General features: G+C 35.7%; 1 protein-coding gene and 1 pseudogene across 1 annotated transcript; both read left to right on the top strand.

The window, feature by feature from the left end:
• The first annotated feature begins 3220 nt into the window (after window positions 1-3220).
• LOC111023687 (putative UPF0481 protein At3g02645) lies at window positions 3221-4858 on the top strand. The gene has a single exon (XM_088120060.1). It carries the CDS (start codon window positions 3222-3224, stop codon window positions 4827-4829), a length of 1608 nt encoding a protein of 535 aa, XP_087976186.1. The 5' UTR covers window position 3221; the 3' UTR covers window positions 4830-4858.
• A 22123-nt stretch (window positions 4859-26981) lies between these two features.
• LOC111023689 (E3 ubiquitin-protein ligase RSL1-like) lies at window positions 26982-27731 on the top strand (annotated as a pseudogene).

Below are 27731 nucleotides of genomic sequence, written 5' to 3'. Positions count from 1 at the left end.
AGATATTGATCTTTACTCTCAAGAATCTGAAAACATCGGCCTCCCGAACATTTCAAGGTTCCATTTTTTAGCTTTTCGTTTACCAAATTTTTAGTTGAAGATATTTAATAAAGTTAAGTAAAATAACGTTTATTGTACAATATATATACATTTGTCAAATATCATACATGTAATCAAAATAAACATGTTAAAAAGATAATCAATAAAACCACATGTTACAAAATAGTTCAAACAACCATGATATGAAATTAGCAATAGAGATAAAAGAAGAACAAGGTGAAATAAAATAAGGGAAGAAACATATCCCGAAAATAATGTCGAAAGAATTAAACTTGCGCTTGGAACATAGGTAGGCAAAACAATATATGAGAAAGTTTTTTTGAACAAAATATATGAGGAAGTTTATCAATCTACTTTATTTGATAACACAACATGGAAAACTTACCGTCTTGAGACAAAACTCCGATTGTTTGTCTTCTTGTTCAAATGTGTCTAGAGTCAAATGATGAAGAGGAAAGTTGTGGTGAAAATAGTGATGGAGCAAACATGTGATAGATTGTGAGGAACGAGTAGGAAGCGGTGAGAGTCTCTCATTGTTACTCTTTTCTCCCTATTTTCATTTCATTCGACTATTTCTTACGCAGAAAATAATGTGATCTGTCGTCCTCCTCCTAAAATCAATAGAATTTCGTCGGAATAGGAATATTACAGATCCCTCATTCCAGGGCGCAAAATGTTTCAAAAAAAAGGCGGTGGCCCGATTTGAAAATACCAACTAACACTTTCTTTAAAAAATGCTGCCCTTCTATCGAGATTTCAAAAGCAGCAAACATTAAAGAAAGAGATCGAAATTTTGAATTGCTGTTTGAATCCGTGTATAAGGAGTACTTTGACAGAGAATTTGTGGGAGAACGATAAAGTAACGAACCAAAAAAACAAAAAACCAAAAAAACAAAGGGAAGCAAACCTTGAGAGAGAGCAAAAATGAGAGTGATAGTCTTTCTTTGTGATGTGTTTCACTGTCCCCTAAACCTAGTCACCTAGCTCTTATAGTGTTTCAAAACCCTAATTTACAAATGGAAAAAATATTTTAATTCATTACACAATCAATCAAATCTTATGATTTTATTACAAATTTTAACTTTTACCCAAATTATGTTAAATTTAAAATTTTTCCATATGAGTAAGATTTTGTTTTCTGTTTTTTGTTTTTTTTTTGAAAATATTTTATTTTGAGCATGGAAATTCACATTTAATAAAAAAATCTTTATGATTTTGTTACTTTTTTTTTATTTTATTAAAAATGATTTTGATTAAAAAAATAATAAGGAAATCGATATTTAAACCAAATACTTTTTTTTTTTTTGATAAAACAAGCAAAAAAAAAATCCCACAAAATATTAACAAAAATTCTATTGGAAAATTACTATAAATTAAGTAAAAAAAGAATGATGAAATAGAATATCGGACAAATTTATGGGTCTATAGCTTGTACCAATCTCATATCAGTAGAACATGCATCTGAGTTGGAAATTGGACGTAGCCATTAATTAAACCACCTAGAAAAAGATGAAAAGTCAAACTTTTAAAAAATTAGGGGTGGATTTGGTTGATGCCCTGAAAACAAGAAATTCTATAATCACATGTTTTATATGGTTTTAGATATGTGTTTGGTAGCATATCGAATGTTTAATCTCAATTTTAAAAATTACTCGGGTATTAATTCATATATTTGCCAACTAATGATCTTTGCGAACTAAATATTTATTTTAATCTAAAATAATATTAATTAATTTATTAACATATGTTAAAAAATGGAAGATTATTATTTTATTGTATTATATAATTTATAATATATCATATTTTACATTTTTTAATTTTATCAAAAGTTGTTATCTTTTTGTTTTTTTAAATATAATCTATATTTTAATTTTTTAAAATCAAAATCTGAAAACAAACTTCCACTATTTGGATCATAGTATTAAGAAACATTTAAAGAAAACAAATCTATCAAACAGATTTTCACTGAATTTACTTTAGGGAATAGAATGTGGATTGCAACTCTAACAAATTTGGGAGAAATTAGCTCATCCTCACAACAGCTGGCAATAAAAATATTGTTGCTAAGTAAATATGAATAAAACATTAGTGACACAATAATAAATTCAAGATGGGTGTTGTGTTGTTTGTTTGTAAGGATAAAATAAAATATACTACAAAAATAATTAACTACTCCCCATGTGCTATCGTAGGGCTTTCGTGTGAAAAATGGTATTAAAAATAAATATTTGACTCCTACGCGTCGAGATCAAGTTTTATCCTTCGTTGTCTTTAAAAAAATTGACACTTCACTATTTTTTTGAAAAAACAATCTTTTATTTATATATTTTCTTTTTTAGTTATCAAACATTTAATAGCAGCGAAGATAAGATTGGTCATCACATGTAATGAGCATAATATTTTCATTAAAAATATGTGATTGTCTTTTTTTAGTATAACAATTTAAAGATACGAGAGACGAATTTTTAACTTCTAGAAAATAAATATATGTCAATTATCTCTGAAGTATTTTCATATTAAAAAAATCGAACGGACTTTGTCTGTGCCTTTAAAAAAAACTAAATAATAAATTTATACTAATATTAATAATAAAGAACAACTTGACTGGTCACCAAATTAATCGACAAGCAGGATCACTTATGTGCTATCGGTACGGCTTTGATGTGAAAAATGGTATTAAAAAATATATTTGACTCTTACTCTTCAAGATCTAATCTTCCCTTAAAAAATTGATAGCTCACTATTTTTAGAAAACAATCTCTATTTATATATTTTTCTTTTTTAGTCATCAAATATTTAACCACAATGAAAATAAAATTTATGGACCACATGTAATGAGTCAAAATATATTTATTAAGAAAGATGTGATTGTCTTTTTTTTTATTTGTTAGTACAACAATTCAGAGATATAAAAAGATCAAATCTTTAACCTCCAAATAACGAATACAATGACAATTATTGCTAAGTTAGTCGATTGTCTCTGATTTCGAAAGAAAGAGTTGAATAATAAATTTATACCAGTATTAATAATCGAGAACAACTTGACTGGTCACCACATTAATGGACAAGTGGGATCACTTTGGGATACGCACCAAAGAAAATAATCATCTTTGTACAATAAATATGATGGTGGTCATTCAACCATGGCTGAAACAATCACTATGGCATCGCCCTCATATTCAATTCTAAGAACAAATCTCGAAGAAACACAGTGGGTTCTGCAAATCAGCGAGCTTCTTCAACGAAATGATTTTCATACAGCTTTTGAAAGTCCAATTTCTATCTTTCAAGTGCCAGATTCTATACGAAACGACAGCCCAGAAGCCTTCACTCCTCGTCGTGTGGCTTTGGGGCCTTATCACCATTTTCGATCAGAGCTGCTCAACTTGGAGCTCTACAAGCTCAGTAGAGCAAAGAAGGTGAAAGATCAGATCGAATTGGCTGAGTTTCACAAACTTGTCAGTGATAAACTCAAGCCATTGGAGCTTAAAATCCGAGCATGTTTCGACAAATATTTGGAAGTGGGATGCGAGGCTTTGGCTTGGATAATGCTCATTGATGGCTTGTTCTTGATTCACTCGCTTCGTATCTTTGCTGAAGTGGAAGTAGAGTGTTCTCTTCAGCGCCATGAGCTTCCTTTACCTGAGCTCGACTCTGAACACCAACAGATGTACCTCAATCCCAAAGCAAATTCAATGGCTCGAAATGAGATCGTGAGTGACACTCTAATGTTGGAGAATCAAATCCCATTTTGTGTTCTCAAAGAAATTTTAGCAGGAACTCACATCATCAATGATCTGCCAGTCTTATTATACAAATTCTGTGTCTTGGTTTCACCATTTGCCTTACGTTCATATTCGCATATGGTCCTAGTTAACTCCATCAGTTTTCTTGATGATCGCCTTCCTCAAACATTCCAACAATCTCATCATTTGTTGCATTTTTTGTACCTCTTGATTTTGAATCAGTGGGAAACGGACGGTGAAGGTGAAGAGATTTATGGTCGTCCTGCCTCCCCAAATCTTCTTGGTCTTTGTTTGAATATATTAGCATCAATTATGCAGACGAACGCAATTGAATTACTACTGCAATTCAGTGAGTTAATCCAATATTTGTTTGAAATATTCAAGGTATTGGTTCGACCATCTTCACTTGAGGATAGCTTTCCTACGATCCCCTCAGCCTCAAAACTGAAGAAAGTTGGAGTGAAATTTCAGCCAAAATATAGCCTCCAAGCCTTTACGTTTTACAAGCCAGAGGCCACTCTCTGGTTGCCAGCCATCACGTTGGATTCTACGTCCCATGTAATATTGAGAAATCTAGTAGCATTTGAAGTCATTACCAAGTTGAACCCGCCAAGGTTTTCCCAATATGCAGCCGTTATGAATGGACTCATGGCAACTACAAAGGATGTCAAGATTCTAAAGGAAGCTCGCATCATCGTTAATAATCTAGAGAGTGATGAAGAAGTGGTGGAGCTCTTTAATGGGTTTATGAAGTTTGCTTCAAAGGGTGAACCATCAAAGATTGGATCGTCTAGTCCTGACCCAGTTAATTACATGGTAAATATGGTTGAAAGGATCATTGAAGAAGTAAACAAATATTATGAGAGCACATGGAGAATTAAGGTAAGAAAATTTGCAAAGAAGTACTTGTCTCCGATCGCCAAGATTCTTTTAATTGTTGCCTTAGCGTTGCTTATGATTTTTGTGATTATACGTGCATTTTGTAGATTATTATTTAGTTGTCCTAAAGTCTTGAAACCTTAAAGAGTGTTTTTCTAATGGGAATTGCTTTGGTCGGGTGAAAAGTTTTTTGTATGATAAAAACACTATCTTATTTAGTTCTAATATTTAACTTCAACCATACTTTTAATCTAACTAAAGGATGTTTTATAAATGATTAATATTTATTTAAATAAATTGTTGATATGCTATTGTGGCCGAGGTGACCCACCAACAACAATTTCGTGGACTCTAATGGATCAGGTCGATAGCTGCAAACAAAATAATCTTACACTTGTGTGGTGCTCGACTACATACACATCGAATCTTAAGTTAGAACTTAATTAATCAAAGTTGGCGTTGAGTCGAGTTTGAGTATGAATTTTTTGAAAAGATTACACTCCGCCTTTTATACGGATCTAGAGCATTGAAAAGTATTGTTATGCTGCGGCGGCTAATATATAGGTGTTTTTAAGTATGTGATAACAACAAATCAATAAGTAGGGTATATTAGTTATTAATATTTTTCAGAAAAATACTTTATTACATTTATTTGTACAAATATGCTAAATGTGAAGTTATTTTAATAATATAACATATTTATAAATGTTTTGAAAAACTATGCTAACTACGTACTCATTAGAATTTCCCTATTTTTGTTTTATACTATTTAGTTCATCTTTTTTTCCTTGTTTGATTTTTTAGGCACTACTACTTAATTAGTTTTTTAAAGCTTAAAAATAATATTTAACGAAAAATTTATAAAAATTATTTAATCAGACATAAAAATATAAACCTGATTCTTAGAAAGTATTAAGTGTTTACAAAAAAATTATAATAATACTATAAGAAAAAAAATTAAAACAATAAAAAGAACAATATAAAAGGTTACTAATATATGTTAAGTAATTAGTAATTGATATCATAATGTAAATAATTAAATTTTTAACAAGATGATATTTATTTAATTAGAAATAAAAGACAATTAGAATAATTATATATAACACACACACACAGATATATATATATATAAGATAAAATGGTAGAAAGAGCTTTCTTCCTTGCAACCTTTTTTCATATTTGGCTTTCCAGGAAAAAAAAAAAAAGTTAATATATAGTTGGCCACGCTGTTTGTCCCATTTGTATGTGGATCTGGTCGGCGTTGAATTCGAACCATTGACTAATGGAATCCTAAATAATTTTTTCGGGCCTTTGATTTATTCTAATGCATGCTATTAAACTAATGCTCTTAAATGTCTATGTCCCGCCCTAATTTGTCTCTAGCTTGTAACTGTCCATCCTTCCACTTAGGTTGTTTATCAGTCAGTCGGTGTCGATTTTGTGCTGAAATTGACCATCCTTTTTTCCATTGATTGAGCGAGCGAGCGGTTGGTTCGATCGGTTTTGGTTTTGATTTAGACTGGATAAAATTTTTCATTTACAATTACTTGTAGGGTCCATTTGGTAACGTACCTATTTCTTGCTTCTGTTTGTTTATTTTTAATGAAGAAAAATGTATTGCATGGTTCCAACCTCCAAGAATTTATGATAAAATAATCTGTTTTATTTATGTTTTGGGACGAATTAGAAATGAGAACAAGAAAAAAGAAATTTGTTTTTTTTTTTCAAAATTTCTATACAATTACGAGAATGTTCCAAAAATAGTAGAAACAAGAAACAAAGTTGATTGTAACATGCTTGGATTTCTTAAGAAAATCGGAAACGAGAAACAAGAAACGGAAACATTATGAAATGGGATGAAAAGGAAAAAAAAAAAAGAACAAACGCGAGAATCGAGAGAGAGTGTGTGAGACAGACCTGCAGAGAAAGATCTCGAAAAGGAGGTAGCAAAGTCATTGTGAAGGTGGAAATCATGAGATGAAAGTGAGTGAAGGCGAGAGAGACCTACGAGGATTGAGGCCAGAGAGAGTGAAGACGCCAGAGATTGAGACAGCGCAAATTTCAAGGCAACAAAAATCTTGGCAAGTAAAAAGAGAAGGCAAGAGAAAGGTCGAGTAAAAATCGTGGGAGGTGGTGAAAATCTTGGGAGAAAAGGAAAGAAACCTATGACTAAACTATATATAGTAATATTTTATGTTAAAAAACCGGCCGGTCGATCAGACCGACCTCTAAACCTCTAAAACAAGCCGGTCGACCTCAATTTGGTTGGCTTCAGATAAATTTTGACAAAATAGAGAATGATGAAAAGTTAGCTTGAATTGCTTAGCTTGTGGTTGTATTGTACATATTGAATATAAATACAGCATTTACACCAAATGAAAGATTACACAATAAATGGAGAATATTACCATACAAGTATCCCATATATTAAGGGATGAGGAGTATTGAATTATCACCTATAATCATGGGTCAATAGGCCGCAACAAATTTTCTATTATGTGGACAACATGCCCAATCAGCATCACAATACCCTATCAAGCTTAGCTTATTGGACGGTTGAATTAGTAATGCATGATTAAGGGCTCCTTTTAAGTACCTCAACACCCACTTTGCCGCTTGCTAGTGGGCATCAATAATTTGAAACAAATAGATAGATAAAAAAAAAATCTCTTGTTTTTTCCTTATCCCCGACAAACTTAGCTCACTAGCCAAGAATCTTTGCCCTGAACTAGGCCTAGTGACTTAGCTTGTTAACAATAAAAGAGATTTCAGGCCGTATATTGGTAAGATATTGAAGTACTCCTATAAGGCTTTGGTAGTCTGTTGGATTAGCAAGACTTTCACATTCATATGCTGGAAGTATTTCCCTTGGCTTAGGTATATACCACTCTTGTCACGGTACACTTCAATTCCAAGAAAAAAGGTTAAGTCCCTAATGTCTTTCAAAGCAAATAGTCTATTCAATTCACTGATGAAACGTTTGATCATTTGAGCATCATTTCCAGTTATTACTATGTCATCGACATAGATTAAAAGAAACAACAAGGTGGTACCTGATCGGAAATAGAACATTGATGTATCTGCTCTTGAGTTTAGGAATCCCCAACCAACAAGCGCACTTTTTAGCTTGTCGTATCATGCTTTTGGCGCTTGTTTGAGGCCATATATGGCCTTTGTTAGTTTTCATACAAAATCGGGATGTTGTTTATCTAAGAAACCTTCAGACTGCAACATATAGACTGATTATTCTAGCTAACCATTGAGAAAGGCATTAATTATGTCTAATTGACGTATTCACCAACTATTCGATACAACCATAGTGAGTATAATGCGAATGGTTGAAGCTTTCACCATCGGACTGAAAGTTTCAGTGAAGTCAACACCGGGCGTTTGGTGAAAGCCTTTTACTACCAACCTAGCTTTATGCCTCTATATACTGCCATCCGGATTATGTTTCAACCGAAAAATCCACTTATTCCCTATCAAGTTGTATGATTCTTTATATGGAACAAGTGACCAAGTTGACTTTTTGTGCAATGCCTCCATTTCCACAATCATAGCCTGTTCCATTCCAGGACTAAATAATGCTTCTTTGACATTTTTCAGCTCGTTGTATTTAGTACAAGCACTAGAAGAAGAGTTAGGAAATTGAGATAAGAAATTTCAAACCTTGGGCTTGAAGATCCCACATTTAGAGCGAGTTTGCATTGGGTGTGAGGAAGGCCAAATATTCACTTGTTCTCTGGATACTAGGAGTAGAAATGTTTGGACTAATATCAATATTTTCCATATCAGTGGCGGCTGGTGTTGGGTCATCAATGAGTTGCCGTTGATTTTCATTACTGTTGAACAACACACTTTGATTCAACACATTTGATGGTGATGTTGGAGGCTGGTCACTTATTGAATTTTCATTATTCTTGCTAGGAGAGAACAAAACTGGTTGGTTGTCCAAACATTGGCTTGTACCAAGTGAAATTTGGGATGATGGGGAGCTATTTAGAAGATTTTGAGGGTTGCTTTGATGTTGCTGAAAAGTGGGATTTATCCATGTAATGTGTTGGAAAATTGCTTGACCTAAATAATTTCTCCTTCCAAGAATATTCAAATATGAAGAAAACAGTAGTGAACAAGAATATGACACAGCAAATTATACTGGTTCACCATTAAGGGCTACGTCCAGTCTTCCACTCATATATGGATAATTCACTAATATTGTTTAGGATTGGATACAAGAACATTCCCCAAAATATCCCCTAGAGGTCTCAACAAAAGCTCCCTAACTTCTAAGTATTTTATACAATTAATACTTAGGAACAGGAATGAAAAACTCACAATAATCAAGATCTAATTACCCCGAATGTGTTGATCTTGATGAACCTCAATGCCTCTGCCAATGTCCGAGCCTCTCCCTTGAAACTGCCACGAAATCCTCTGAAAAACCCTCAACCCGAAACTGCACTTATATAGACATTGAAACAGCACCATGGCGCTGTCCTCGACGCCATGGCGCTACGGGCAGATGTCTGTGTTGCGCCCCCATCTGGACAGCGCTGGGGAACTGCAGCACCGTGGCACCCTGCAGCGGCGCCGCGGTGCTGCCTCATCGGTCCAAGTGGCCTGCAGCTTCCACTTCTCCCCAGTTTTCATCCTGCTTCGATCCCGACACGTCTCGGCTTGATCCCGACTCTTCTCTAGCTCGTCCAGCGTCATTTTGACTCCACCAATCCCAACATAATGATAGTTTCATGAGATGATTGGTTGGCAGGACTAGTCGTTAAGAAACTAAATTTAAAAGGAAACTCACCCTTGTTAAACACAACATTTCGAGATATGTAGACTCTCCCACTTGAACTCAAGCATTTGTAACCTTTGTGAGTCTGACTATACCCAAAAAAAAAACACATTTTGTGGAGTGGAGTTGAAATTTGTTAGATTGATAGGGCCTTAGACAAGGAAAACAAGATGAACCGAATACTTTAAAGAAATTATAATCGCGTTTTTTGTGATATGTTTTTTACCAAGGAGAGAGATTGTTAAGAACGAGGGTAGGTGTTCGGTTTATGATGTACACAGCTGTAAAGAAAGCATCCACCCAATATCTAATGGGCATTGAAGCTTGGGCTAACAAAGTTAAATCCATCTCCACAATTTGGCAATGCTTTATTGTCTCAACTATGCCATTTTGTTGGTGTGGGACAAGGGTGTCTAAATTCTATCCATTTTTCTTTTAAATAAGGAGAAAACACTACAAACTCGCCTCCCCAATCAGCTTGTACAATTTTTATTTTCCTTTCAAACTTATTTTCCTTGAGAGTTTGATATTGAATAAAAGCTGATAAAGTTTTTGATTTATTTTTTAGAGGAAAAATGGAAGTTAGACGTGTGTGGTTGTCAACAAAACTCGCATAGTATTTGTAACTGGAAGTTGAAGGAGTTGGAGAGCATCCCCAAAGGTCGCAAGGTATAAGTTCAAGTGGTGCTTGAGTCTTAAAAGTGGATTTGCCAAAAGGAAGAGAGTGAGATTTGCCACAGTGACAAGCATCACAAATGTTTAAACTTTCATTAGCTGAACTTTTAACATTACGAGAACGTAAAACAAGACTCAAGACTTTTTTTGATAGATGTCATAAAGTGCTTGGAGATTTTTTGACTACATGGACTTGAGAACTAGAAGACTGACATTGAGAATTGACTTGAGCAACAGTAGATTGCATTCCTCTTTTATTTTGGATAGACTCTGATCTTTTGGGTTTTGGAAGGTCTAGTTGGTACAAGCCTCGATTAAGCCTCCCTTCCAACATTATTCTCACTGTTTCCTTGTCCTTAACATAGCAATAACAAGAGTTAAACTCAACAACAACTCGATTATCAGCAGTCAATTGAGATATGCTTAGTAAATTCCTTTTAATTTGAGGCACATGAAGTATGTTGTTCAAGAAGATAGGCATACCATTGTTTCTTTTTGACTTAATAACAGTAGATCCAACATGGGCAATAGCTAGTTTAGATCCATTACCTACTGTGATATTTTCATTCCCTTGATATTCTGCTTGCTTGACCAAGATTTGTAGCATCATTTGTTGTATGGTTTGTTGCTCCACTATCAATTAACTAACTTGGATCAGTAACAACTTCAGGTCCAGCAATGTAGGAATTTGGAGCTTGATTTCCTCCTTGTGGAGTGGTTCCGATGTATTGCATATTTAATCTGTGATAACATACAGTAGCTACATGACCAATCTTGCCACATACCTAACATGCAGGCCTTCAACTATTTGATCTCTGACTTTGAAATCTGCCCCCTCCATTTCTACCTCTTGAGTTTCGTCCTTGACCTCTACCTTGTCCTTGTTGGTGTGGATTCCAATTTTGGCTTACACTTTTGTTGTAAGCATAGTTGGCTGAGGGACTACATAGATCTGTAATACTGACACTCTTGAGGTGAGTTTATGTATTCTCAAATGTGATGAGTGTTGCATGGACCTCTTGTCAAGATATGTTTCCTTTGGCATTTATGTGACAGACAATTGGGAGGTACTCGGCATTGAGTCATGTGAGGACACTTGAGAGGAGAGAGCTTGTACTGATAGGTTCACCTACAAGAGTTAAACAATCAGCAAGTTGTTTCATAGTATAAAAGTAATCACTCATCTTAAGTTAATTTTTTCTAGTTGTTTGGAGACTCGTTTTTAGTTGGTTTATTCGAGCCTTGTTGGCTGCTCCATAGAGATCTTCTAACGCCTTCCAAACGTCTCGAGATGTCTCCATACTTAGAACATCACAAGCAATAGTGGGACTCATTGAGCCATATAACCAAGCGAGCAAGGACTGATCGGTGGCAACCCAACTCTCATGGCCTGGATTTGGAATCATTGTTCCAGCTTTTGTGCATTTAACACTATAACAAATCAATGCAGAGGAAACGATGTCGCACAAGAAAAACACAGAGGTAACCATGTCGGACATGCTAAGAAACACACCCAATTTTAATTTTAATTTTTTTTAAGTATTCATGTCGAGCCTAGCCCGCCATTGTAACTTTAGTTTTAATGGCGGGCCAGGCCCGCCATGAAAAATGCCCAATTTTAAAACCTAAATTGAATTTTTCACCCAAAAATTTTACACCCGATATTTTTTTTGCCTCCCCAGCTCCCTTTGTCGTGCAAACTCTCTCTACCCTCTCGTGAAACCGGTGCAAACCTTGCTCCATTGCCGTTGGAAGGGGAGCAAACGACCATGTACGGGAGGTGCGAGCGAGACCCAACAGTGAGGAGAAATTTCCGACTGCGAATCTGTAGCGGTGAGCTTCGATTCGGTGGCAGGGAGCGAATATACGGCGGCGACGACAATATCGAAGGTTCCTTTCTTCATTCTCTTTTCTTCCTTCATATTCGCTCGTTTTCATCTTCTTCTAGTTGATTAGTAATTTTCTTCTACTTTGAGTTTGGGTTATTTATCGATTTGGCTCTTTTTATCTCTGTTACACGAATGAGTTTGAGTTTGTGCTTTAAGTTTGAGTTTGTGTAGTGGGTAATTGAAATTTGCTCCACATCTGAGTTTGTGCAGTGGGTAATTGAGTTTGTTATTGCAGATTCAGGTCCATTCTCAACCTTATGTCTTTTTTAGAATTTTCTTCAAGCCATTTCATGATGCCTTCCAAGTTAGAACGAGATACTTTATTGTGAATGATACCTTGTCCAATTGTTCTACTCCATGTTATTGGAATTGATAAATAACTGAGACAAGGTGGGTGAAAACATGTTTTGTAACCCTATAATTGTACGACTCATTTTCTTTTTATGAATAAATTTGTCATTAGCACAAAACTTTTTCAATTGAAACCATTGTTTGATTAAAGTCCTGAAGATAGGGAACTTCTATTTTCTTTAAAGTCTCTTATTAAGCTTATTATAGAATCATAATAGGTTAACCTCTTAGAATCATAATAGGTTAACCTTAGATTTTTAATTAGGATAAACTTTTAATAAATATTGTGTTACGTTTATATGATTTTAAAGTTTAAATGTGGTTTTGGTTCCCAAACTTTTATCGATCTTTTTTAGTCCTTGAACTTTAGATAGTATGATTTTTTTTCTTAAACTTCTATAAACTTTGCTATTTTGGTTTTTGAAAATTTAAAATCTCAATTTTAATTCACAATAACAAATGAGGTTATGTCACATTTGATAGGGATATGGCAGGGGCTAAATGTGTAATTTAATGAGAGCAAGTAGATTAAAATTGAATTAATCAAATTCCAAATGACTCACACTCGACTCACACTCTCCCTCTCCTCTGATTATAATCAAATTCCAAAAGTTCAGGCTCAAAATTGAAAATTTGTAAAAGTTGAGGGACGTACTTGGTATCACTATGTAGACTTCTCTGTTATCAGTTTCCTTGTGATGCCATATTATAAGGAAATTGATGACAAGGCATGTACTTGTAATACTGTAAACACAATTTTATTGTGTAAAATATTAGAAGGTGACATGGCACATGACTTACACAACCTCCGGTAATGCACTCATATGCACTCATATGGTTATGGATGTGATTTAAGTATGTGAACTCCCATATGTGTTCTGTGTTTGTTAGTGGCAGGCTATGGTTGAAAGCTTGTTTTCTGGCTATTTAGTGTTGGTAGGAATAGCAAAGGTTTTAGGGGGATTGAGATGCCTTGAGGGAGTTCATGATGTTGTTAGGCTTAACTCTTCCATGTGGGTGTCAGTTTTGAAGGATTTTTGTAATTCAGTTAGACATTATTCTTTTGGATTGTAGCCCTTTATAGGTCGGTCGGGTTTTGTTGGTCTCATGTTTTTTGTATGCCCTTTGTATATTCTTTCATGTTCGATTTCTCATTTTAAAAAACTAAAAAAGTAGTGGTTGGCTGAGTAAAACCTTTTTTTTAACCATCTCAATGAAGCCTTGTACAATGATTTTGCTTTTTGATAAGAGCTTCCTAATCATTATGTTGCCTTTTTATCCTTCATGAATTCAAGTAGAATAAACCCTTTATTTCTTAATCAATCATATTTTACTTCTCAAGAACTCGACAAAGTACACAAGCTTAACCATTGTTGTTGTTTTTTTTTTAGATCAAACTTTCATAAATTTAATTATGGATAAGTCGTGGATGACAAAAAATAGAATGTCAACCGAGTATAGTTTAGGGGTTGAGATGTTCATTGAAAATGGATTATAACATTCAAAAAGATCAAATGTCATTTGTTGCCAATGTTTAAAGTGTATAAATGCCAAGTCTCGAAATGTGAATGTAGTAAGAGATCACTTATTTGTTTATGGTATTGATCAAAGCTATAAGACATGAATTTGGCATGGTGAATCAATACCGATTAAGAGAAACATTGAAAGTATGTCTACTAGTGCACAAGAAGAAGTTGAGGTTGACGATTTTGTTATACATCTCCGAGAGAATTGTGTTTATGTATTGGACTCTCTAAGAAGTAAGATTGAAGAAAATTATGAGGGAATCATAAACACGTAAGTGCCTTGAACTCTTATAGTTGAAATTTTTATAATTATGTTATTTTAATGTTTCAAATTATTTAGATCATTGAAAATATGGCAAGCCAAAAATTCTACTCAACAATCTCACAAGTACTAGAATTTGGAAACTTGTGAAGGTAAATTTGCATAACTCATAACAATGTTGCAGTAAATCCTTTGTATAACTCATAATTATGTTACTTTTCAAATTTTCTATATGTAGTGTCTCGGAAATCAGGTTCTGTCGAGTGTGGGTACTATTTGCAAAAGTATATACGAGAAATAGTGTGGAACCCGATGCTCCTATAACTGAACTTGTTCGTATTATCATATACCTTTATGTGTTTATATATGATTTGTCCTTAAATTAGTATTATCTTTCTTTTTTTTTGGTAGTTTAATACAAAAAGTGCCTATCAACAAGAAGAAATCGACAAAGTTCAAATAGAATGGGCATATTTTGTTGGGCGATTTGTGTAGTACCTATGGATTCATTAGTTTTGTTTATTTGATGTAAGTATTTGGTTCAGACTACTTTCTGTCTAGTACTTAGTAGATTAGAAATACTTTGTCTTGTTTATAATATGTAGAAGTTTGAATGGTGTATATATGGTCCTGCATAACAGAATAGTTTTGGATTATTATAGAAGTATTTGACTGATGCTGAATGTGTTGGATTGTTTTGTTTATATATAGAAGTCCAGATTCTTATGTTGAATGTAGTTTTGTTGGAGGGACAGGCGGTCCCATTTGTTGTTGTGTGGAATGATGTTAATATAGAAGTATTTGATTGTTACTGAATATAGTATATTATTGTTTTCCAAGTTAGTGTTGAGTTATTCTAAAGTAGAGAGGTCATGTTGGAATTTGTACTTGTTTGATATACTCTTATATAATTTGTTGTGAGTTTAAGGTTAGTTCTTTGAGTTCAGTTTTAGAAGATCATGATGTTGAAATTAGTTTTACTTGCATATTAGTTTTTGAGTTTCAATAATATTGAGAATTATTTTGTGTGAATAGGTTGGAAGGAGATACAATGGTTGGTTAGTTTTGAGTTATATATATTCTAAAGTGGAGAGGGTCATGATGAAATTTGTACTTACACTTGATTATTTGTGTTTTTTGTTAAGTTTTTATAAAATAGGTTGGAAGGGAGATATATTGTTGGCTAGTTTTGAGTTATTCAAAAAGTGGAGAGGTTATGTTGAAATTTTTATTATTTGTGTTTTGAGTCTAAGGTTAGTTTTTGAGTTAAGTTTTAGAATAGATATTGTTTTATAATGGATGAATGTGTTAAAAGTTTTAGTTGCATATTGAGATATTATCATAGGTTTGAAGAAAATATATATAGTTGGTTAGCCACGTCTGGGCAACCAACTATTTTTTTAATTAATTTATTCACAAAATAATGACGGTCAATGCCTATCACGAAATATTGTCATTCCAGGACGCACATAGACAATGACCCCCAAACAATGACGTACAAATAATGTCACACAAAAGATGACGAACATACGATGGCGTACAAACAATGACGCACATACAATGACGGGCATAAACCGCCATAAAAAATTAAATAAACAATGACACTCGTAAAGATGTCGGTTGTTGCCTATCATGGTTATCCTTTCATGACGGGCATGTCCGTCATGAAAGGGAAACAAGGACACTCGCATAGATGTCGGTCAGTGACCGTCATTGTTACCGTTTAGTGACGGGCAACGCCCGTCATAAAAAGGCAAATTTGTTGTAGTGTAATTTCTGCTGGTGGCAAGGTTGTTGTTCCCAAGGATGAATTTATCGAGTTTTTGTCCATGCATCACTGCAAGAACCATCGATTTCCAGAGAACATAGTTTTTCTCATCAAGTTTTAGTGTTAGGACTATGTTGAGAGGATTTCCAAAGGGTATGATGGTTGCTTAGTGCAGCAGTGTTGGAAGTTGATCTTTCACTAGCTATGAGGAGAAGATTAGAAAAAAAAAAACCTAACCATGCTCTAATACCAAGATAAATTTTGACGTACATAATAGAGAAGGGATAAAAAGCTAGCTTGAATTGCTTAGCTTGTGGTTAATTGTATTGTATTGAATATAAATACAACATTTACATCAAAGGAAAGATTACATAAAAAATGGAGAATATTACAATACAAGTATCTCATATATTAAGGGATGAGGAATATTCAATCAATCATCTATGATCATGGGTCAATAATTTGCTTAATATGATCAATGCTATCATGGAGCAAATCTTGACATTCCAAATTTATGATGACCATCATATGATTGTCGTAACAGCTTCGATCAACTAGCTCGATATTTCGGCAATGCTTAATCATCCTTCTACTTTTCAAAGTAAAAATAAAAGAATAAATATGACAAGAAAAAACTGTATTTTACTCCCATGTTACTTTTGAACTTTTGATGCTTATAGAAAAAAAAAAGAACATAATTCCATCAATTTTTTTTTTTTTTTGCTAAATTACAAAACCTGCTCCTAAATTTCCCCATCTCAAAAATACCCATTTTCTTTCAAACTCAATACTATTTGTTTATAAAGGTTCCAAAAAATATCCTTTGAAGAAACAAACATCAGTTAATATTTTGAATGGAAATTTGACATGACATAATCTAAAACGACGTGATAATTAATGGAAGTTTGTTGGGATCAATTAGTTGGGTAATGTAGCGAACTACTTTTATTAAGGTAGGCATTTTCAAGATCTTTGGGTGCAAAGTACCCTTTGTAGAATATTGGGAGGGGTGGACACCCCTTATCACCCTACCAATATCCTTATAAGAAAAAAATTTAGGATATATTGTTTTCTTATAAGGATTGTAATATTGTTTATATATATAAAGATTAGGATATTTGACTTTTATAAATATAACACTTTTGTTAAGATTTTATTTGTACATAATCCAAATAAAAGAGTGGTCGTGGGCAGTGTGTGAAAAGAGTATCCTGTGAGTTTAGTGAGAGTGAATATCTGGGGAGATATTTGAGTGTTTTGTATCCAATCTCGATTTATTAGTGGAACCCGCATCTGAACGGAAAACTGGACCTAGCTCATAAACTGTTGGAGTGAACCAGTATAAATTCTTGTGTCATTTTTTACTTTTCCCTTTAATCTCTTATTTGTGTTGTGTGATTGTGATAAACTTGATATAACCATGGAAGGGAAAATTGTTTTGGAGCATCTCATTTCCCAACAAGTTGTATCAGAGATAAGGTTGTGGTATCATGGGATCCAATTAGAAGTCACATCATTACTTCAACAAGGTGTTGAGATTTGATGGGGAGAATTTTGGGTTTTGGAAGATGCAAATTACAGATCTTCTTACATACAAGAAAATTCACAAAATCCTGAAAGAACGACCGACCACTGGGATTTCAGATAAAGAGTGGACAAAGATGGATGAACAAGCGGTAGTAATCATCAAGCTATGTTTGATGATGAATGTGGCGAGTCTCGTGCCAAGCCAGAAAGAAGCAATGAGATTGATGAAGGCTTTGACTGACAGGTATGAAAAATCTTCTGCCAACAACAAGGTGTTTCTTATTACGAGATACTTCAACATCCACATGGAGGAGAGTACTGAAAGGATGTGCATCTTGGAGGCGGAAGCAGTAGAACGTGTTCTTGAATTTCTTTTGAAATTTAAAACATAGAAAAATATAAAACAGAGAAGAATGTTGGATTTTACCTTTGAAGACTCTTCTTCGTGTAAACCCAATAAGACGACACCACTTGATCTTCCTTACTAAGTCTCTCGGTCGAAAATCCGAATTGTGGGATCCAATTTCAAGGGATTGAGAGAGTAAGATTAACTATCTCTTTGTCTCTTTCAAGTCTCAAAGTTTTCATGTTTGATATTATGTGTGGTCACACAATTCCAAATGTGATTATCAATTACAAGAATAGAAATGCTTAGTTGTTCAAATCAATCTAGTGGCTTCAAAGTTCTAAACTTTTTTTTCGTTCAAATTCTTTTTTATTTTTATTTTTTAAATGTATTCATATGGTTGATTGTTCAATACTTTAATATATGAGATTTGTTTAGATTTACTTATAATTTGAATATTTCTACAATAAAATATAAATATAGATATGAAAAGCTTTACTTAGAATATGAAATACATATGAAAGTTTTACTTAGAATATCATGTATGGTACATTATAATATATATGATCCACTAAGATGAGAAAATATTTATTCTAAATTAATTGGTTTATTGGTAGAAAAAAGTCTCATTAGAGAAAATTGTTTAATTTTTCCAAAAGATGAAAATTCTAGACATTTTTCTAATATTCATTATACTAAAAAATTATCTAGCGGCAAAACCCGTGATAGAAATGAGATAGTTTGTGGTAAGTTATTTGGTTTTAATCTAATACAGTTTAATTAGGGGATGAATGAGTTAAAGATTAATCTTAGTTCACAACATAGAAATCATAAATTCAGTAATGAACACACATTTCATAGGAATGCTAGAGTTGATTTACCCATTAACAAAAATATTCCAGAATTGATTAATAAAGAAAAAGAACATTGGAATAAAGTATTTACAAGAATTATTGTTATTGTTAAAAAAAATTGATATATTCTATATTAAGGACTCTCAATCAAAGTTTTGTCTAAGGCCTCATATTATCTCGAGCCTGGCCAGAGCATGGAGGGAAAGGGGGAGCCTCACGCAATTCTCGAACATCTTGGAGGCCTACCCAGCTCGGGGGAGGACGGTCCGCTTGCCGACGATAGGCAACCACATGAGGACATACTCTATTATGCGAAAAGTCGCATGGATTGCTTTCGAGGCCTTGCGGTCGACGTTCGGTGGAACATGGATGGCTGAGGGCCGATCGCCAGCGAGAGTAGAGCTTTTCTTCTATAACCCAACCATTGAGAAGGAAGGGATAATGAGAAAGGAAGGTTTACTCACCAAGGTTCAAAATGCCGATATCGATCGAAATGTCGAGGTCCCGATTTTATGGATATGTTGATGGATATGTCGATGTCGATGAATATTTCGGGAAAAAATAAGGAAATTGTGGATATTGATGCAAATTTTTTGAATTAGTAAATAAACTTTAATTGTATCTTAATTAGCTCATAATTGTTCAATTTTGATCATCATATCTAAATATATCAATAATATACTTATAAAAATGTCGTTGCGATGATAACGTTAGAACAAAATCATGTATATACTTACATGTAAATTATTTAAATTAGTAAATTAAAGTTATTGTTGATTGATTATGTTCTATCAATAATTTCTAATAAATCTAATCTTTAATTCAATAATTAAACAAGATATGTGAAATAGGTATAAAATTTGAAAAATAAAATTTATTATATACAAATAGTGGTGATATAATTTAACTAATAACAAACATGATCTTTTCTTTTAATTCAAATAAACATATAATGTTACTGGTCCATAATCATTCTGTAGGAGAGATGGCCGAGTGGTTGAAGGCGTAGCATTGGAACTGCTATGAGCCAAATTTGAAGGAAACATCCTAATTTGTTTTAGAAAAGATTTGATTTTTTTCCGTCAGATTCACTTATTTACTACGAGATTTGCCTTTTTATAACGGATAAAAAGATGGAAACAAACACTACTAGAATTTGGGGTTTTTGTGACGCTAATGAAGAGTAAAAATTGTTGAAAACAAAACGAAAAACGTCACAAAAGGTAAAAAAAAAAAAAAAAAAAACTTGTTTTTTTGTGGGAAAAAATCAATTTCTACGTTATCTCACCCAAACAAACTATACATATATTTTCAAATTATTTAACCGAAATATCCATCGACACCACTAGTGCGTATATCTTTTCAAATTATTAAAAAAATCCATTTATAGATTATAAGTAAAAAAAAAAGACACTTCCTCGACATTTCCTCGACATTTCGTCAACATGTGGACATTGGGGGAAAAACGACATTCTCTCCACGTGTCGATGTCGAGGTTCTCGACACGTCGACCTGTCGACGTGTTGCTCAAAATTTGAAACCCTGTTACTCACAGAAGATGTATTTCAGGAGCAGAGAGTACAACACTCTTTCGACGTGTTGCTCAAAATTTGAAACCCTGTTACTCACAGAAGATGTATTTCAGGAGCAGAGAGTACAACACCCTTTGACAGCAACTACGATGAAAAGGAACAAAGTAATGAAGAAAGAAAATGACGCAAAACTTTAATATATTTTTTATTTTTATTTTTTTAAATATATTTCATATTGTTGATCATTCAATACTTTAATATGTGAGATTTGTTTAGATTTACTTACTTATAATTTCAATATTTCTAAAAAAAATATATATATAAATATGGATATGAAAAGTTTAGAAGAAAAAGAAGAATAGAAAAACTGATTGTAATAATGTATTACTTAGAATATCATGTACGGTGCATTATAATATATATGATCCAGGAGATGAGAAAATATTGATTCTAAATTAATTGGTTTGTTGGTAGAAAAAGGTCAGAAAATTATTTAATTTTTGCAAAAGATGAAAATTCTAGACATTTTTCTAATATTCATTATACTAAAAGATTATCTAGCGGCAAAAACCGTGATAGAAATGAGATAGTTTACTCAAAGAATTTTAATAAAATTTATTGTTTTTGTCGTAAGTTATTTGGTATTACATCTAATACAGTTCAATTAGGGGATGAAAGAGTACAAGATTAATCTTAGTTCTCAACCTAGAAGTCATAAATTTAGTAATGAATCACACACATTTAATAGGAATGCTAGAGTTGATTTAACCATTAACAAAAATATTCAAGAATTAATTAATAAAGAAAAAAAAACATTGGAATAAATTATTCACAAGAATTATAGGTGTTGTTTAAAAAAAAATATATATTCTATATTAAGGTCTCTCAATCAAAGTTTGTCTAAGGTCCCATCGCACCTGGCCAGAGCATGGAAGGAAAGGGGGAGCCTCACGTAATTCCCGAACATCTGGGAGGCCTACTCAACCTGGGGGAGGGCGATCGGTTCGCTTGCCGACGACAGGCAACCGCATGAGGACATACTCTATTATGCGAAAAGTCGCGTGGATCGCTTTCGAGGCCTTACGATTGACATTCGAATGAACATGGACGGGCGCTGGTCCAACCCTCAGTAGGAGCAGAGCTTTTCTTTTATGACCCAAACATTGAGAAGGGAAGGGATAACGAGAAAGGAAGCTTTACTCACAGAAGATGGATTTTAGGAGGAGATAGTACAACACCCTTCGACAGCAACTACGATGAAAAGGAACAAAGGAACGAAGAAAGAAAAGGACGCAAGACCAATTTCAAAGGAAAGCATCCCTCGCTGAAAAAGCTTCTTTAGACCCCGACGGCTACAAAGGATCACAACTGCCGCACGACGCCATGCTACTCTGTGTGAGGAGACGCGAAAGCCTGCAAGACGACAAACAACACACGTCCTCGCAATCATTGTGGCGATATGATTGCCAACTGCCAAACCTAGCCCGCCAACGTGTTGCCCCCACTAAAATTTAGAAAAGCGATCCACGACACACGCGGACAACTCCATGCACGCACCTGCTACATCAATGCTTCCACATTAGGTTCCCATCGCAATTTCGAGTCAACCCGTCTCGAAAGCAAGACTAACTGTCGAGGGTGGAAACTAAGTCGTAGACGTGCGAAGTGTGCAGGGTGTCACAACCATATTAGGAGAGAGTAGGTTGTGACGCCCACGTAGTTTACAAGTGTCAACGACAAGCATATGTCGTCCATCTGGCCATGTCGAGGGCCGAGAGAGAAGTGTCGTGATGCGACCAAGGAGGATGGTGCATCACCTAACACACCATATGGATGTGCTCAAGAATGCCTAGAGAAGGCGTATGCAGAATGCAAGGCAAAGGCGATGTCAGTGGTGTCAGTGACAAGCTCAACGGGGGCTAGTTGGGGCCCCAGGCCATGACCTTAGAAGTCGGGGTTCCGTCGAGAGTTTGGACGAGCAGCTTTAGAGTTAGATGCATATTAGTGAGATATGTAAGCACACCAAGTTTCGTGTCAATCGGAGTTCAGACGTGCGCTCTACGTTGGCGAGTGACTCCTCGCCACTTTCCACGTACATGCCTGCCAGACCAAGTTTGCCTTAGAATGTACCTTATGGGGAGGCATGGTGTTGGCTCTCCATCATCCCTGGGCCATGTCAGGGCCTAAGTGAGCCACCCTATGGCACATGCGTGTATCATGGCGAGGGCGAGCGTCTACAAGACGAGTGTCTTGGGCGACTTCCTTTGAGGATAGCAAACTCGAGGACAGTGTTGGGCGGCACGAGTGTGCCGGCATTGCGCCTCGATCCATGTGTCGGAGGTTGCACCACGGGGTCCCTATGTGGTACGGTATGCTCGAACGACACGGCATGAGCGCAAGAGTCGTCGTGCCACGATAGTGTCCGGATGGCTGGATGTCCGGAAGGTCCCGATCATTAAGACAAGCACATGAGTCGGTTCTCGGTATGCGTGCCTAAGTGAGCAGCGAAGCCTGATGACATCCCGATGCTCGGGGTGGCATCCTAAAGTACCGGTGGGCACCCGATAAGTGATAAAAAGCTAGTCTTGGCCCGGTAAGCAGCAAGACTCATCCCGGTTGCCAAGTTTAATCATTTCTCGTCCGGAAGTCGGCAGGAATCATCCCGGCAGTATCCGGTAAGGCCGTTTAGCCCGTTATTGACTAGTTTTGACATAGTTAAGCGGCATGAATCTCCCGGTTGTACCCGATTGGCGTTTTAAGCGCGTTCTGGCCTCGTTATGGGTCAGAACTCATCCCGGTAAGGTCCTGGCTCATCGTAGGAGCGGGACGGCCGAGTGGCCGAGAACCAAGATGGTTGAAATCAAGTTGCGACGTCGCGTTTAGAAGACCTTGGCCTAGAGTAAAGGCAAGGTAGAGCCGTGGGGCTTGGCCTAGCGTAGAGGCAAGCCGGCTAGAGTCGCGATAGAGTTTAAATGCGCGTACGGGCGACGTGCATTGCCGAGACAAGTTAGAATTTCACTGCAAGTGAAGCTCGGTCGAGGAAGAAAGAACCTTGCCTAAGGTCCGATGAAGCCACAAAAGGGCGCGAAAAGTGGATTGGAGCTAGAGTTCCTTGTAAGGCTGGCCATGGTCGAGCTTAGATCATGGCGCCGCACGGTTGAAAAATGTATGACCGTGACACAGGGCGACACATGGCCGTGGGGACCAGTCCCACACAGACATATGGCCTGTGGAGGAAGCGTCGTTGGGACTGGCAGTGGCATTGAACGATTACACGACACACCTTGCTGTGAAGCACCGGTCAGGATGGTAGGTCACGAGGGATGATACCACACGTCGAGATAATGTCTCCTAATGACCCGCTAGAGCACGTACTCAAATGGGGCCCACCATGTCTCAGGCCAGATGTCCTCTCTGGTATGTCCTCTCTGGTAGACTCCGTCACCTATAAAAGGGATGAGATCCCACCTGATAAGGTAAATGAGATATTTAATGGTCCGGTTAGAATATTTGTGAATGAAAAATATTCCTTTTTTTTAAAAAAAAACTTTTCGTTTTTGCATTCTTTTATCTTTTAACTTCGGATATTTAATGGTGGTAGTAGGAACAAATACTTTTCCCCTAAAATACTTCTAATTTTTACCAATCAAAATGGTCCCATCTCCGTATCAAATTAAATATGGTTTCTACCAATACTTCTGCACCAAAACGGCCTCATATACAAATGCGCCCACAACAAAATAATTTTCCATTTACAAATATTCTAACCCAACCGACGGCTGCAGTTGCGTGGAAAATCGTTTGCACATTCTCTGAATAATAATAATAATAATAATAATAATAATAATTCTCCCTTTAAATGACTCTTTTGAGTGTGCCAATGAACCAGACATCGATCACTTGGGCAGTCCAAAAGACCCTCTTTTAATGGCTTCCAAAAGCCTATTTATCCCTTCACAATGAAAAAACTTCCCTTCCCAATTCTCTCCCATACATGAAATCAATATTTTCCTGCCTCCTACCATCTTCTATAATGGCAAAAACCATGTGCACCATCTGTACGGCCACCAAAGCCGCCGCTGACATGTTCAACAGCGGTGGCTGCTCCCACTCCGTCTGCACCGATTGCATCTCGAACCATGTCGTCGCCAAACTCGAAGACAACGCAGCAAACTTGAAGTGTCCAGCGCCGTACTGCGAGGCGGCGCTGGCGCCAGAAAGATGCAATTCATTCCTTCCCAAACAAGTGTTGGAGTGCTGGGGGAATGCCCTTTGCGAGGCCATGACAAAGGAGCTGGCCGAGAGGATGAGTTGGAAGAAATGTCCCCACTGCAAGATTTATGTGGAGAAGACTGAAGGTTGCTCCCATATCATCTGTATGTGTACGTTTGAGTTTTGTTATAGCTGTGGAGGAGGGTGGAATAGTAACCATGCGTGCCCTCAATAATTTACCTCTCTCTTGATAAATTCATATTATATCGTACTTGGCTCCTCGACCATGAAGATAAAAAATGTAATGATGACGAGGATAAGATTTAATCTTCATTGTGGAGAAGTCTAAGTATTTCACTTTCTTTGAACAACTTTGAGAAATAAGATTTCTGGTTCTAGATATAGTTTAATTCTTCTTGTTACATGAATAGCAAAATTGATGTTATGACTTTTAATCTATCAAGGCAGAAAGATTGAGACGAGACTTTAGTTAGAGTAAATTTAATCATTTCTAAATATATAAATCTTAACACTCTTGATATAGGATTCAAATATATATTACCTTCTGTTTCGAATGTCATATTAATTCATCAATCAATTCAAAAATTAAAGTAAACTTAATCATTTAAATAGATACCATTAACATATGTTTACGAGTTTTTAATCATCCATTATGATCCTATCAAATATGGGTTTGTATGTAGTCTTTCTAGATCTTGTTTCCAAGGCCAACCCGGAAACAAAAAATGCAAAGAGAGATAATTTTTTTGGGATTTTTTAAAAAATAAAAGCTACCAAAATTATAGTACAGTCAGTAAAAATATAGGGGAATAAGTATTGTTATTTAGAGGGTCAAACTATCCACTAATTAAATAAAGAGTGAAGCATGTTTGTACACATATAAGAGAAGCAAACATTGGTATGCTAAAACATTAATTTATCTAAGAGAGGGGAAAAGCATTTAATTTGTCAAATTATCATCGACAAGTGGAAAAAATGACTTTTTCCTGAACACACGGGTCCACACTAAACAAATCAAAATCAATAAATTCCATTCTAACACAAACCCAAACATAGTGGCATTGAAGTTTGGTGCCGGCAAAACTCAAATTTTCTTATTTCACAGACATGTATTTGGCATATGTAATTCTTCACTTTTGGAATTCATCCAAATTCATACCAAAAAGAAAATGAAAAGCTTTTGTACTATGTGATTTTTTAGAATGCAAAGATTGTTAGGGTCTAATGGAATTTATTTTTTACTTTTTGATACGAATTTAATAGAATTTCTTAATAAATACATATAATTTATATAAGTTAACAAATACATATAATTTAACGACTTATTTATAATTAGTGGCGGATGTACGTCCGGAACTTTAAAATGATTTGCAAATTAGTATAGTCTAAATCATAAAATCGGTCATCCGCTTCACCCTAATAAACTAGCCATGCTCAGGTCCTTCGTATTGATAATTTGTTTGAGTTTTCATTAAAATATATATGTATTTTTTAACAAATATATATATACATACATATATATATATGCAGAAATTTGCACCAATCATCTAGAATATGAGGGATCGACGTGACCTACAAAACTAAAATAACACTAAGACTGGTGTGCTCCTGTCACACAGGTTCCGATGTTTAAGTTAGTATCGAAGTAGTCGAGAGTAGAGAGTAGAGTATTCAACGTAAGTTTAAATTTGGCTTACTCTCGTTTTTATAGGAGTTGAATCCTGATGATTGTAGAATTCGAATCTTGACATATTTAGGAAATTTGGGTCAACATATGGGACTGTTCTCGTCAGATCAAGAGTCAGAACACGATGGGCTCGGGCCGGCATGCATCGCTGTTAAGTCAGGTCTTCTAGAGTTCTCGGTCGAGGGTCGAGAATTGCTTGGCTCCGACCACTAGTCGGCAGGGGGCCGGCTGGGATTGCCGAGCACCGGCCCCCTTTCTGGTTCGTGCCTTCTCTTGGCTCTTCCCCGATCTTCTCTCATTTCGTTGGATCTTCTCTTTCTGCCTATAACAAAATATATATATATATATATAGTCTTCCAAAAATATATATATATATATATATATACATATTTATTGTTTTTATTTACTTTTTGAAATATATAAAAACTCATTTTTATCGTTAAAGGAAAGTTATATCATTTATAAAAATGAAATCTATTCCTAAAATATGTAAATAATGATAAATATATATAATCATTATAATTTTTTGTTCTAATTTATTTTTCTTTATTAATGAACTGGTTTCTCTTTATAAAATATATATATATTCCATTCACAAATCAAACCCAACCGACGCCTGCAAGTTGCATTGGAATTCGTTTTCCCACACATTTTCCTAAATAATAATTCTTCCTTTAATTCACAATTGTGACAGTGAACCATGCAGACCATCACTTGGGCAGTCCAAAAGACGCTCTTTTAATGCCCTATAATTTATCCCTTCACAAACATAAAAAAGCAATCCTCTTCCCAATCCTCTCCCATATATGAAATCACTACTAATTTCCTGCTTCGTATTATCATCTTCAATAATGTCCAAAGGCGAATCCTCTGCTTCCAAAACCACGTGCACCATCTGTACGGATGCCAAAGCCGCCGCCGACATGTTCACCGGCAGCGGCTGCTCCCACTCCTTCTGCACCGATTGCATTGCGAGCCACATCGCCGCAAAACTCGAGAACAACGTGGCCAAAGTGACGTGTCCAGAGCCAAACTGCGACGCGGCGCTGGAGCCACAAACATGCAGTTATTTCCTCTCCAAAGAGGCGCTGGAGCGCTGGGGAGACGCCCTGTGCGAGACCATGATCCTGGGGATGCACAAACTCATCCTCTGCCCCTTCGTGGACTGCTCGGCGACGATCATCGACGAGGCGGCGGCGGTGGCGGTGACGGCGGCGGAGTGTCCCTGCTGCCACAGAATGTTCTGCGCGCAGTGCGAGGTGGCGTGGCATGGGGAAGTGAAATGCGAGGAGTTTCAGAGGCTGTGCAAAGAGGCAGGGGGAATCGATGATTTCTTGACCATGCAGCTCGCTGGGCGCAAGAACTGGAAGAGATGTCCTCATTGCAAGATTTATGTGGAGAGGACTGAAGGCTGTCCACATATCAAGTGTAGGTGTGGGTTTGAGTTTTGCTACAGCTGTGGACACAAGTGGCATGGTAACCATGCATGTCGATAATCGGCTCATGCACGATACGATGATTCATCGATCAGCACTCATCTCTCGATAATCGACTTTGTAATTTCTTCAAAGAACTTTTTGAAATATGACTTCTCTATTTGA

This window comes from Momordica charantia (genome assembly GCF_013281855.1).
Source record: "Momordica charantia cultivar OHB3-1 chromosome 11 unlocalized genomic scaffold, Mcharantia_2.0 BLBB01000011.1, whole genome shotgun sequence".
In the NCBI taxonomy this organism is placed as follows: Eukaryota; Viridiplantae; Streptophyta; class Magnoliopsida; order Cucurbitales; family Cucurbitaceae; genus Momordica; species Momordica charantia.
The sequence above is the reverse complement of the archived record's forward strand: the minus strand, read 5'-3'. Positions and strand labels throughout refer to the sequence as shown.